Source organism: Urocitellus parryii, chromosome 14 (genome assembly GCF_045843805.1).
Source record: "Urocitellus parryii isolate mUroPar1 chromosome 14, mUroPar1.hap1, whole genome shotgun sequence".
NCBI lineage: Eukaryota > Metazoa > Chordata > Mammalia > Rodentia > Sciuridae > Urocitellus > Urocitellus parryii.
In genome coordinates, this window is record NC_135544.1 from 24,265,951 (window position 1) to 24,280,406 (window position 14,456).

General features: G+C 34.3%; 1 protein-coding gene across 10 annotated transcripts in view; it reads left to right on the forward strand.

Annotated features, from left to right (window-relative positions):
* Positions 1–14,456, forward strand: part of Pcm1 (pericentriolar material 1) — a 95,218-nt gene that overhangs the window by 50,326 nt on the left and 30,436 nt on the right. For all 10 annotated transcript variants that reach the window (XM_026389421.2, XM_026389426.2, XM_026389427.2 and 7 more), the window contains 6 exons: positions 1,357–1,579; positions 1,684–1,829; positions 2,302–2,492; positions 5,848–6,019; positions 8,422–8,780; positions 14,213–14,377. In XM_026389421.2, coding sequence (XP_026245206.2) covers positions 1,357–1,579; positions 1,684–1,829; positions 2,302–2,492; positions 5,848–6,019; positions 8,422–8,780; positions 14,213–14,377 — 1,256 coding nt within the window. The remainder of the gene's footprint in view (positions 1–1,356; positions 1,580–1,683; positions 1,830–2,301; positions 2,493–5,847; positions 6,020–8,421; positions 8,781–14,212; positions 14,378–14,456) is intronic.

The window sequence follows — 14,456 nt, forward strand, 5'->3', positions numbered from 1 at the left end:
ACTCCATAAGTAAAGGAGCTCATTTCCATAAGAGTATCCTCATTTCAGATGTAAATGCTTGGTCCCTAGGATAATTGTACTTCTGTCCAATGTGGCTACAAATTTGAGAGTTCCCACAACCCTTCTTTCAGTAGATAATTTGTAAGAACAACTCACAGAACGCAGGAAAACACTTACTTATATTTACCAATTGTAAGTACGATTCAAGTACCATCAAGTGAAAGAAATGCATAAAGCGGTGTGTGGGGTGAGGAGGTGTGCAGATCTTCTGTGTCCTCTTGCTATACCACTTTCCTACACCTTGATGTGCTCACCAACCTAGAAGCTTTCTGAACTACATTGTTCAGGGGTTTTATGGGCATTTCATTGCATAGGTATGATCAATCAAACCATTGTTGATTAAACGCAAGCTCTGACTTCTTTGTCTCCTCTGGAGGTCAGGGGATGAGTCTGAAAATTATAACCCTCTAAATGGTTATAATTTTCAGTGTTGGTTTTTCTAGTGACCACTCCCTTCTCCATCATGAAGATATATAGGGCCTTCCAATAGTTACTTCATTAGTATAAACTCAGGTATGGTTGCAGTGGGCTTATTATGAATAACAAAAGACATTCTACCACTCAGGAAATGTCAAGGGTTTTTAGAGTGTTATGCTAAAAACCAGGGACAAAGACTGCTTTTATTAATATATCACAGGTTTTGCTGGTCCCAGCTAGACTGTGTCAAGATTCATACATAAGTTTTCATTTTTGCTACTGTTTGGGGGAATTAAGCAAAAATGAAAAGTGGTGGATAGTGAAAAGATGTGTCAACAAAGATATTAATTGCATTGTGGACTTGGGGGCACACTGTCTGTAATCTTTAACTATTCAGGAGCCTAAGGAGAGAGGATCACTTGAGCCCAGTTCAGGACCAACCTGGGCTCAAGACTCCATCTCAAAGAAATTTTTTTTTAAATATTAACTGCATTTTGATTTATAGCAGTGAAAACATTTTTTTCATGAATAAAAGATGGTTAGATAGAATAGTTCCACTTAATGGAATGTTGTGTGATTAAACTTAAAGCATGAGGAATGGAAGATTGTAGTATAATCAGTGTTTTCATTTGACAGAAGAATACAGAAATAAACTGGCTCTTCTGTGTAAAGACATAAAGGAAAAAGGACAGGGAAGCAGTTTTTAAAAATGGTTTAAAACTAGAAAATTGCAGGTTTTCCCCTCTATTTTTTGTATTTTATAAGTCCTTTGAACTTCACAAGAATACTTGCTTAGAGACTAGGATATCAGGTTTATGGCTGTATTTTAAAAACCGAATTATTATATGTGATAACTTAAGGCTTTAAATTCTATGTTAGGTGGAAGAACAATCGCCCTTTTTCGGCAGATGGAAATTATCGCCCATTAGCCAAGACAAGACAACAACAGAATATCAGCATGCAACGGCAAGAAAACCTTCGGTGGGTATCAGAGCTCTCTTATGTAGAAGAGAAAGAACAATGGCAAGAACAAATTAACCAGCTTAAGAAACAACTTGACTTCAGTGTCAATATTTGTCAGACTTTGATGCAAGACCAGCAGGTAAAATTTACTACAAAAATAAGTATCTTATTTGTATTATTTTCGAAGTAATACAAATTTTCCTCAACTCATCAGTAACTGTTACCAAATTTTTTTTTCAATAGACTCTGTCTTGTCTGCTGCAAACTCTTCTCACAGGTCCTTACAGTGTTATGCCAAGCAATGTTGCATCTCCTCAGGTACACCTCATAATGCACCAGTTGAACCAGTGCTACACACAGCTAACATGGCAACAGAATAATGTTCAGAGGTAATTGATTACTTAAAAATTTGGACACTTTTGAGTGCCAAAATTGAGTGAGAGTGTTATAGTTATCTGCTAGGAAGAAAGGGTATGAACCAAATATATATTAACACATTCTCAACCACCTGAGAAATGGATAAGCAGTGATGCATCTATTGTTCCATATTGATATTGTGGACTTTTGTTTGTAAAATTCTGAATTATTGAATTGTATACTTAACATTGGGTGAATTGTAGTGTGTAAGTTATGCCAGTAATGAAGCTATAAACAAAAAAATTTACTTGTACCTGCTGTCTGACAGGAGACACTGCCTTCAGTTCTTGTTCCAAAGGCTAGCAAAACAAGCATTTATTTGTTGTAGGACCAGAACAGTCCTGCATGCTGTTGAATTATTTCTTACATATAATCTTCCTGAATATACTTTATAGATTATAATATAACTCGTTTTAAAATTACTGACTTCTTAAATTTTTGTAGGTTGAAACAAATGCTGAATGAACTTATGCGCCAACAAAATCAGCATCCAGAAAAATCTGGAAGCAAGGAAAGAGGAAGTAGTGCATCACACCCTTCATCTCCCAGTTTATTTTGTCCTTTCAGCTTTCCAACACAACCTGTAAATCTATTTAATCTGCCTGGATTTACTAATTTTTCATCATTTGCACCAGGTAGGTGACTGAAATTGAAAGAAAAAAATTTTTTTGATATTATAATTTGTTGCATGGATTTTTAAAAATTCGTTCTAATTAGTTATACATGACAGTAGAATGTATTTTGATACATCATACATAAATGAAGTATGACTTCTCATTCTTCTGGTTATACGTGTTGTAGAATCACACCAGTCATATACATAGGGTAATGCTATCTGATTCGTTCTACTGTCTTTTCTAGCCCCATACCTCCTCCCCTCCCTTCACTCCCCTCTACCTAATCCAAAGTACCTCTATTTTTTGTTAGCCCCCTCTTATTATGAATTAGCATCCACATATCAGAGAAAATATCCAGCCTTTGGTTTCTTGGGATTGGCTTGTTTTGCTTAGCATGATATTCTCCAGCTCCATCCATTCACCTGCAAATGCCATAAAGTCATTCTTCTTTAAGGTATATATATACTACATTTTATTTATCCATTTTCTTGAAGGGCATCTAGGTTGCTTGCATGCTTGTGGATTGAGCTGCTATAAACATTGATGTGGCTGTGTGTCTGTAATATGCTGATTTTAAGTCATTTGAGTACAAACCGAGGAATGAGATAGCTGGGTCAAATGGTGGTTCCATTCCAAGTTTTCTGAGGAATCTCCATACTGCTTTCCAGAGTAGGTGCACCAATTTGCAGTCCCACCGGTGATGAATGAGTGTACCTTTTCCCCTACATCCTTGCCAACACTTATTATTGTTTGTATTCTTTTTTTAAAAATATATTTTTAGTTGTATGTGAACACAATACCTGTATTTTATTTTTAATGTGGTGCTGAGGATCGAATACAGTGCCTCACATGTGCTAGGCAAGTGATCTACCACTGATCCACAACTTCAACCCCTTGTTTATATTCTTGATAATTGCCATTCTGACTAGAGTGGGATGAAATCTTAGAGTAGTTTTGATTTGCATTTCTCTGATTGCTAGAGATGCTGAACATTTTTTCATATATTTGTTGTTTGATTGTATTTCTTCTTCTGCGAAGTGTCTCTTCAGTTCCTTAGCCCATTTATTGATTAGGTTATTTGTGGTTTTGGTATTGAGATTTTTGCGTTCTTTATATACCCTGAAGGTTAATGCTCTATCTGAGGTGTGTGTGGTAAAGATTTTCTCCCATTCTGTAGGCTCTCTCTTTATGATTCTTTCCTTTGCTGAGAAGAAGCTTTTTAGTTTGAATCTATCCTATTTATTGATTTTTGATTTTACTTCTTGCACTTTAGAACTCTTGTTAAGGAAATCAGTTTCTAAGCCAAAATGGTACAGAATTTGGGCCTGTTTTTTCTTCTGTTAGGTATAGGGTCTCTGTTCTAATGCCTCTGTCTTTGATCCACTTTAAGTTTTGTGTAGAGTGAGAGATAGGGGTTTAATTTCATTTTGTTACATATGGATTTCCAGTTTTCCCAGCACCATTTTCTGAAGAGGCTATCTTTTCTCCAATTAATGTTTTTGGTGCCATGGTCCAGGATGCAATAACTGTGTTTATGTGGGTTTGTCTCTGTGTCTTCTACTCTGTACCATTGGTATATGTATATCTCTTAGTGCTAGTATCATGCTGTTTTTGTTACTATGGCTCTGTAGTATAGTTTAAGGTCTGGTATTGTGATATTGCGTAGATTTTTAACATTCTATTTTGAAATGGTAGGAAATGTTTGCAAGGCAAGTTAGAAACTTTTTTCTACTTTGTTTCTTATAATGAAAACTAAAGCTTAATAATATAGTTGCTAACAAAATTAAGTAAATTACTTATGAATGATTGCTTTAGCTATTTAGAAAAGAGAGAATCTATTTAGTGGCTGTTCTATAGCAAGCACTATGTAAAGCATTAGGAGAGTAAAGATGATTAACATAGTATACTTCTATAGAAGCACCATATCTTGTTGGTAAGTGCATTTCTCTTAGGCTTTCATTCAGTTATTGGGAGTCAAAGGACTGAGATAAATCCTTTTAGGAATTAAGAATCTATTGAGGAAGAATGTTAACAAATGCTTATAATACAGTGCCATGAGTGATGTAGCTATTGTGCGAATGCTTGGGCAAATTAGTTTTTGAATAAAATTTATAACCAGAGAGATTAGAAAGGAAAGGACTTTCTAATCAATGGAGCCACTTAAGTAACAAAGCAATGAAATAACATATCACTTAGGAAATTTAGAGGTTGTTAAGTGTGACTAGTAGGTAGGACAGAAGCCTTTTGTAATTGGCAAAAAACACTTCGACTACACTGCAGAGAAGAGGAGGCCATTGAAGGACTCTGAGCAGATGTGAGATTTATATTTTAGAAATATTATACTGGTGATAGTGTGGGAGGATTGAAAAGGAAGGAGGAGCTTGTAAATAAAAGACTTTAGCAGTAATATTAGGGAAAGAATGACAACCTGATCTAAGGCATTGCTAGTAGTGGTAAAGAAAAATGAGTAATTGAAAAGACATTTTAGAAATACAATGAATAAGTTAAGTGACCAGTTAAATGAAATGAATCATAAAGGAGAGTTGTTGTTTACAAGTGAATGTAGGAGGAGGAAGAAAGTTGGGAGAGCTTTGTGAACATAAATATTCATGTACCACAGTATATATTCTTAACAGGATTTTCAAGATGGTGGCATTAAAAAATTGAACAAGCTTTTTTAGTTCTAGATTGTATTGACAGCAAACATTGAGTAGACTTTTAAGTGATAAATGAGAAGTTACCCATTCTATTCCTTTTCACTGTAATACTCTTTATACCTATGCCAACACCATGTACAATAATTGTTCATTCTGTATAAACGGGTTCAGTTTTGTGAAGCCCTCCTCTCCAGGTTATTAAATAGCCCTATGCAGGGACCTGGAAGCACTGTTTGGTAAGTGGTAAGTATGTAATGATATTTTGCTTGCCTGATTAGGGTGGAAAAAAATATAAACTTTAGATTCTTGCATACCTGAGATCTAACCAGCTCTTCTTATTAGACGTTTGATCTCTATGCCTTTTTTTCTCATGGTAAAATGAGTATAGTATCAATTTTATAGTGTTATTTTGGACAGTAAATGAAATAATATGTAAAGTGCCTATAGTTAAGTCTGGTATCCTGTAATAATTTGATAAATATCATTTACTAATATTTATAACTTTAGTCCTTTAAGGAGTAAGGATTATTAATCATCTTTGTATGCCAATGGCTGAGTATAAATAGTGATTGAATAAATAAACATTAATTTATTAAATGAATAATTTTCTGTTTGAGTGGGTTTGAGTAGCACTTTAATTAAAAGCTGTCTTTAATTTCATTTAAAGCTAAAGATATTTCTTTATTGTTCTTTTACCCATTGCTTTTATTTATTAGGTATGAATTTCAGCCCTTTATTTCCTTCTAATTTTGGAGATTTTTCTCAGAATATTTCTACATCCACTGAACAGCAGCAGCCTTTAGCCCAGAATTCTTCAGGGAAAACAGAATATATGGCTTTCCCAAAACCTTTTGAAAGCAGTTCCTCTATTGGAGCAGAAAAGCAGAGGTACTTGATTGTGAACATGACTTGTTATTTGCTGAAGCATTCACTTTTGTAATTATGTAGTTATGTGTAATTTGAAAACACAATGAAGGAGGATGTTTGTGATGGTTTGGCTTGATAGTATTGGAAATATGAAACTTTTATACCTTACTAGATATCTCTTAGGCATATTATATCTGCTGGTAACCCTGGTCTAAGAGTAGTTCAGAATTTTGGTCCAGGATATTCTGTGAGATTTAATTTGGAAGGATATAACTTGACCCATATAGTGTTTTGTCCTTGATTTGTTTGTCTGTAATGTTAAAAAAGTTCACTGTTCATTGACTTAGGACTAGAAAGTAATGTTAACTACTGGAAGATATTTGTTAAGTGATGGTCCATTTATTTGACTCATAGCCTTTGATTAGAATCAGTTTCTAAAGATCATTCAGACATAATATTGACTACTAATAGAATCAGTCACTAGTTAGGATTTCATTTTCTCTTTCTCATATTTATTTTTTAATGTGATACTTTTCCCATGTACAATTTCTGACACACATAGTGTGAGAGATTAGTTAGATTGGCTCAAGATAGTCATTTTCTTTAGGCATTTTTATAGCTACATAAATAATATTTTAACAATAATATTGATCCCCCAAATTTATTTTCATAATCAGCTGGTGAAAATCTTACAGTGTTTTTATTATTAGTTTCAGGAAAAACTTTATATTCTGTCAGAAACATCTCTTAAGATTTGCTGTCCAAGTCCTTTAAAAAAATTCACATTGCCAGTTGCAGTGGTGTAGCTGGGCAAGGTATGATGCACTCCTGTAATCCCAGTGATTCTAGAGGCAGGGACAGGAGGTTTACAAGTTGGAGGGCAGCCTTACCTGTTTAGTGAGATTGTCCTGAAATAAAAAATTTAGGAAAAGGGCTAGGGATGTAGCTCAATTGTAAAGTGCCCCTGAATTCAATTTCTAGTATTCCTGTTCCCCCCAAATTCACATTCCATTTACTTTTAGCTATATTTTTGGACATGTCTCAGCCTTTTAATTTAGCATTTGATACTAATTGTTATGAACTTTTAGGGATTTTATTTTAACTTGATTAACCAAAAAAATTAGAATCCCGACTTTGTAATCACCTCTAGGAACCCTACAATTAATCTCTTGGACTTTGTGGACTCTTTTTTCCTATTAACTTTGATGTTGTTCTATGAAACAATTTTTTTTTTTTCATCAAAACTGAATATGCGGGGAGGCTGGGGTTGTGGCTCAGCGGTAGGCGCTCGCCTAGCACGTGCGAGACACTAGGTTCGATCCTCAGCATCACATAACAAACAAAAAATAAATAAATGAATAAAATAAAGGTATTGTGTCCAACTACAACTTAAAAAAAATGAATATGGTGTTTAATGCACTGTTGCCATGAATCTTCATCGCAGTGAATGGGACTTCATTCTAATGCATTTCCCTACTTCATTATTATCAATGTTTTCTAAAGTTGATAATAATTTCTAAAATTATTTTAGTTTTGCATTAAGTATTTATATTTTTAGGGCAGATTTGGATATCTTATTTTAGATATTTTTACCATCTAAAATAGATAGAACTTATCTCTTAAAATCTCAACTATCATAGGTTCCCTGAATAACTATAGAGATAACAAGTCAGATAAAATTTTTAGTTTTGAGCTAAGGTCAGAGAACTTTTCCTGTAAAGTTGCTAGGTTAGTAAACATATTAGACGTATTACCCTGTGGACAGTGTCTCCCAAACTGTTCTTTGGAACGCTGTTGTCCATGCAAGTTCTATGATAAAAAGTTGTAGAATTATTGCTCACTATTACTCTTAAGACATTTATAAAGCACACTGACATATTAAAACTTCTAAGAAATTCTACATACCTATATTAAATTTGTTTTGCCTTTTTCCCCCAACTTAGATGAATAGTGAATTTCTTTTAAATATTACGGGATGCCAGCATTCAGCAAATAAAATTTGGGAAATGATACTAGACCAACAGATGCAGGCTATACTTAATGAACAGAGTTTGTTATGTTAGAAATTCTTTAGATAAAAAGAGATCCATGTATGTTCCCCAACCCTCTGCTACAGCTCTTTTTTAGTTCCCTGAACTTTTTTTTTCCTTCTGTGTCCCATCTTGCCTTAATTTTGCTTTCCTTCTATTATAAATGCTAGATCTTTGATTTTGAGTTTTTGCCAGTAAAAATGGTTTAGTGAGAAGAGTCCAAAATTAAAGTTTCAAGTAATCCATAATATATAGTATTTGCCCATTTAATGAAAACATTTTATAGCCTGTTGAAGATTTTATTCACCAAAATCTCCTTAGTAAACTAGTTTTTGAAGTTTTCGGTTAATAAATCTACAGTGTGATTTCTAAATACTTGTTTTCATTGGTAAGGAATCAGAAACAGCCTGAAGAGGAGGTAGAAAACATTAGGACGCCATGGTCATATGACCAAGAAGGAGAAATAGGAAAACCATTTATCAAGACTGGATTTGCAGTGTCTGTAGAGAAAACTACAAATAGTAACCGCAAAAATCACTTAGATACAAGCAGGAGAAGACGCCAGTTTGATGAAGAATCATTAGAAAGCTTTAGCAGTATGCCTGACCCAGTAGATCCAACAACAGTAACTAAAACATTTAAGACAAGAAAAGCATCTGCACAAGCCAGCCTGGCATCTAAAGACAAAACACCCAAATCGAAGAGTAAAAAGAGGAATTCTACTCAGTTGAAAAGCAGAGTTAAAAATATTGGTAAGTATTGAAATTTGTTGAATGTTGATTGGCATTAGTGTTGGTAACCTAACAGTCAGTTTTAGTTACCTTTATTATTTTTCTCCAAGAGTTTAATGTAAATATTTTATAACATATCATACATTGTTTTTTTGTGCTTCATAAACATTAGTATGTTTTCTGCATATATGGTTTCTGTGAGCTCACTCAGAAAGGTGTTCTCCAAATTTTCTAGGTTACTGAAAAATTCCCAAAATGTCTTTGTTTTTACTCTTTTCTGTCTTTTGTTACATCTGGTCCAGCATTCCACTTTTTGTAACTTGTTAGATTTTTGATGGTTTCATTTAAAGAAATGAGGGCTTATAATTACGTTGTAATTTTTGAATATCACACAAATGAAGCCACTGTTAAAACAGCCACTGTTAGTCCTTCAAGAACAAACAAACAAAAAAAGAACCAAACTGATATTTTATTGAATCTTGCTTTTGAGTATCATACTAAAGTTTTCTTCATAGTGCTACTACCTATACCTTTTTTTAAAAAAAAAAAAATAGGTTTTCTTTGATTTTTTTAGAGAATTTTCTGAAGTCAAGTACTAGGTTAAAAATAGTTTTTATTCACTAAAATCTGGAATATTATAGCTAAGGGACACTTCCTCACATTTGCAAGGGATTCTTTTTGTTTATGGTTTTGAGGTTGTTGAGTTTAAGGAGATAATATTTGGTACTTCAGAATAAAGTATTCTAAGCTTATAATAAGGAAAGTTTGAAAAAAATTATGTATAACTGCTGACTCCCTCTCTTGGAAGTTCTTAAAACATACAGATATACTAAAATCCCTGGGAAATCCTGTAGTAAAAAAAAATATACTCATTAACTTTGGTAGCATTCTTCTTAACCATTTTTAGGTGATGGGAACCCTTAAAAAAGCCAGCAAAACCTATGGATGTAACATAAGAGGATGATTGCACTTTTTTTTTGGGGGGGGGTGTCTTAGTAATTCATGCATCCTTGAAATCCTTGGCTCCTACCCCTTCCCTCATTGAAGAATCTATCTAATGGTCAAACAAGCAAATTTGATCAGGGATGGCATTTTTCTTAGTGTACACATCATATTCTTGAAATAATTTTCTAGTAATTAAATGTTCAAGAGCAGTGGATTTATTTTGTATATTAATCAGTGCTGAAACCATTCAGACAACTACTGTGCTTTCTTCAAGATTACTTTTGGTGCCACCAGATAAAGGCATTTTGAGAGAGGCCCTTCGAATAGTCATATAACTTTATTCCCCAAATGCCTTGCCCCCATAAAAATGGTTTATTCTAGCTTTCTCTCATTCAGCCAGGGGATTCGGGAGTGCCGGGGCAATGATTTATTTCTTTTGGTAACAGGGATTAAACTCAGGGGTACTTTACCATAGAGCTGCATCCCCAGCTGTTTTTTATTTTTTATTTGTTTGAGACAGTGTCTCACTAAGATGCTCTGGGCCTTGCTAAATTTTGGGCATTGATTCTTAGGCTTTAATGTTTCACACAAGACTCCTTCAGAATCTATTTTAATTGCAAATTCTAGTTCATGTAGCCTGGAAGGATCCTGGGGGTCTGCCTTTCTAACAGACTTGGATATTACCAATATTGATCTGTGGAGCATACCTTGAGTAGCAGAGTTTTAGAGAACCCTTGCCAATTTAGGGCCATGTCTCCCTAAGCCTAGAAATATTGATGTGTTTGGAGTTTTTGTAAACAGCTTTATTTTGAGAAGTTACAATTCCATATATATATAACATAATCTTTAACTTTAAGGCAGGGGTTGACGTTGTCATCTTTATGCTTTCTTCCTTCATATTTAAGTTTACAAATGCCTGCCAAAACAAACTTTTGTATTTGTTCAACAGGCATTCAAGACCCTCTGTTAGTAAGAGTACTACTTTAATCTCACATACAAAAATAAAAGATTCAATAACAGAATCAAATAGTATCTAGTAGCAAAATCAGATTAATATGTAGCAGAATCACATTAGTCAGCTAAATACTTGCTATTCAAAATGTGAGATATGGACAAGCAAATCAGCATCATCTGGGAACATAAATCAAAATGGAGATTTTGGGCACTCATATACTAAAAAAATCATACATTTTGTAAAATTATGCATTTTACCAAGATTCTATGTATTCTGTGTGAAGATACACACATGAAAGTCTAGAAGTAGAGCTGGAGTTGTGGTTCAGTGGTAGAGTGCTTGCCTAGCATGTGTGAGGCACTGGGTTCTATCCTCAGTACCACATTAAAAAAAAAAAACCTAAATAAACAAAATAAAGATATTGTGTCCATCTACAACTAAAATTATTTTTAAAAAACAAAGTCTTGAGAAGTGCTGAAATAGGTCATTGATTGATGTTTTTATTCTGTTTGGAAAGGAAATGGCCAACAGTAGTTACAAGAAAAGGATGCTTTTTGCATCTTAAAAAAAAGTAGTAATGGGGTCAGAGGAGAGAAGATTTAGAAACTTTCCAAATCAGAGTAACAATAAGAATGTAGAATATAGAATTGGGATGAAGCATGCTAACAGGAATTCAGAAAGGAAAAAGCATATTACAAATAGACCAGCACAGTGGTACTTAAGTTGGTATCTTGAGACAATTGAGACAGCTAGTTTACTGTCCCAAACTTACTAGACTTAACTGTTTATATATATTTTTTGCACTTATTGATATTATTTCATTGAGTGGAATGCTAAATCTTCACTTATTCAGATGGTGGCAATTATTTTAACTATTTGTGAGGCAAGAATTTATAAATTATATAAAATTCATTTTCTCTGCTTCAGTTCAGATTTAAACCTTATGAGCTGAAAGTGATTTCCTACTTTGCTGAGTTTTTCAGTTATCGGATATTTGGTGACACTCTACCAGGCCAGTTTCTTGTTTTGATATTCTTGAGGGGAAATAGGTCCATAATCTATATCTTCGCCTCTTCCTTCTTTTCTTGGAAAATTGAACAGACTTGTTAATGTACTGACTTCAGGGTTCTATTTATGTTTTTATGTCTTTCCTCCACCCTCTCTTATTACTCACATTAAACAGATGTAAAGAATTAGGCAAGCCAGGCACAGTAGTGCCTGCCTGTAATCCCAGCAGTTTAGGAGTCTGAGGCAGGAGGATCCAGAGTTCAAAGCCAGCCTCAGCAAAAGCGAGGTGCTCATCGAAACCCTGTCTCTAAATAAAAATACAAAATAGGGCTGGGGATGTGGCTCAGTGGTTGAGTGCCCCTGAGTTCAATCCCCAGTACCCCATTCCAATAAACAAATAGATAAATAAATAAGAATTAGGCAAGGGAGCCTTTTGTGGTGGTGCACGCCTATAATTTCAGTGGCTCAGGAGGCTGAAGTAGGAGGATCACAAGTTCAACTTAGTGAGACCGAATCTCAAAAAAAAAAAAAAAAAAAAGGTAAGGTAAGGCCTGAGAAACGAAGAGTAGTCAGAGATGCCAGCTCCCTTGTCTCACACTTAAAAGAGGAAAACTGAAACAAGAGGTGCCAAATGGCAGTTGTAACCTCAGTGGTAGGACACCCTATTGCTGAGAATCAGAGCTGTACTGCAGTTAAGGCATTTAATAGTCTGCAGATGTCCCCTCAGGAGTGAGGTGGAAAGATTTCATGTTTCATCAGAACCTGAGTGGCAATGCAAAACTATCTACTAATAGCCTCCCAGGGAGAGAAGACAGCAAGTAGGGAATGATCACATAGAAGCTCTGTATTCCAAGAGGGTCACATGATTTTCTGCCATGAATTAGATTCAGCAGTGTGTTTAGTCCTTACATCTGGTATCCTCTTTTGAAACATGTAAGGTCTTTAAGGGGCCATGGCTAAGCCATTTCCCTTCAAAGGAGGGCCATATAGAAGTACTATTTCTTCTAATTATATGAGCCACTCATACTGAGAAAAAAATGGAGATAAAGGAAAGAGTAATGAAGTGGTGTAGAAGATCACACCCTTAAAGTAATGAATCTCATGTATTATTCTTGCTGCTGTTACACTAGCTGACCTAGCCAGTGTTATTCTGTACTGTTAACATTCATTAAATTCTTCTGCTGCTCCTGGAGGATTACTATAAACTGTCCTCCAGTTCAATCACATGTTAGTAGCTCAACTTCAGAAATCTAGCCTTTGATGTTTTAAATTTGGGTCTCATATAAAACAATAGTTTTTTCTTCTTCTGTTTTTATAGCATCTTAATTGTGGTATGTTTCATGTCACATTTTTGGTTGTTTGGGAGTGAGGGTTGGCTGTATATATGTATGTATTTTTCTTTCTTTCTTTCTTTATTTTTTTCTTGGTTCTTGTATGTATATCTTTTTTAAAGTACATACTGGGGTTCCCCCAGAGATAATTTTATATATGCTAAGTAACCTGCATTGTAATTTAAATTTATTTAGCATTTTTTCATGTGATTCAGTATTAGCAATCAAAAGCTTATTTTCATTTATAAAAACATTCTTGTTAGAATAATGTGCTTAAATGGTTTTTTCTTCAGAGCATTGTATGCTGTTAAATGACACCACCAACAATACTTTCAATTATGTCATTCTATATAATAATGTGGCAATAGTACACTTATTTCTGATGTGTTTTATGTGAAGATCATGGTAAGGCAGCCTCAGCAAAGGCGAGGCGGTAGGCAACTCAGTGAGGCCCTGTTTGGGCTCATGCAAAATGAGTCTGGGGATGTGACTCAGTGACAGAGTGCCCTTGAGTTCAATCCCTAGCACCAAAATAAATAAATAAATAAAATCTAGTAAATATGAGGGTTTAATATATTGGCCAATACACATTTTAATTCAGTGAAGAGAGGGTTGGTATAATCAATTACCTATGTAAAACCACAACAACAAAAAAATTGAATTCTTACCTTGTACCATATAGCAAAATGAATGTGGGAGGGGAAAAAATACATAGAAGGAAAATGTAGTAGAATATATGTATAACCTGTGGGGGGTAAGTCTTTTTAAACCAAGTCATTTGCATAAAATATATAATAAATAAGAAAGGCAGACATTTGACTAATGCCCAGTACACTTTATTATGGATATTTATATAGATTGAATATGATTCTTGTTTTTCCTAATACTGAAAACTTGTTAACTTGGAGTCCGGTAGAGCATTTGGTGGTATAAGGTCTGCCTTGTACTATATTTTGAAATGGGATAAAGTCTTTAATGCAAGTGTCAAAAGCTAGTGAAGTGTGTAATACTATTACCCTATGCTTCCAAAGGTTTCTGCAAAGATAGCTCCAAGATAATATTATTTAGTGTATTATGTTCAATTGATACCAGGCCTTCATAGAAACTATAAATTAAGTTACTTGAACTATTTCACTATGGAAATCAATTTCTCTTTCACTCTGAGTTGCTGCAATTGGTAACAGCTATAACTTTTTTTTTTTTTTAAACTAAAGGATATGAAAGTGCCAGTATGTCTAGCACATGTGAACCTTGCAAAAGTAGGAACAGACATTCAGCTCAGACTGAAGAGCCTGTTCAAGCAAAAGTATTCTGCAGAAAGAATCATGAACAGCTGGAAAAAATAATAAAATATAATAGGTCTACAGAAATATCTTCAGGTATGTTCTCTTCTTAAATTTGCTTTAATTTAAAGAGTTCTTCATCTTGGATTTGAAAAGCCTTATTAGAGCAAGTTTT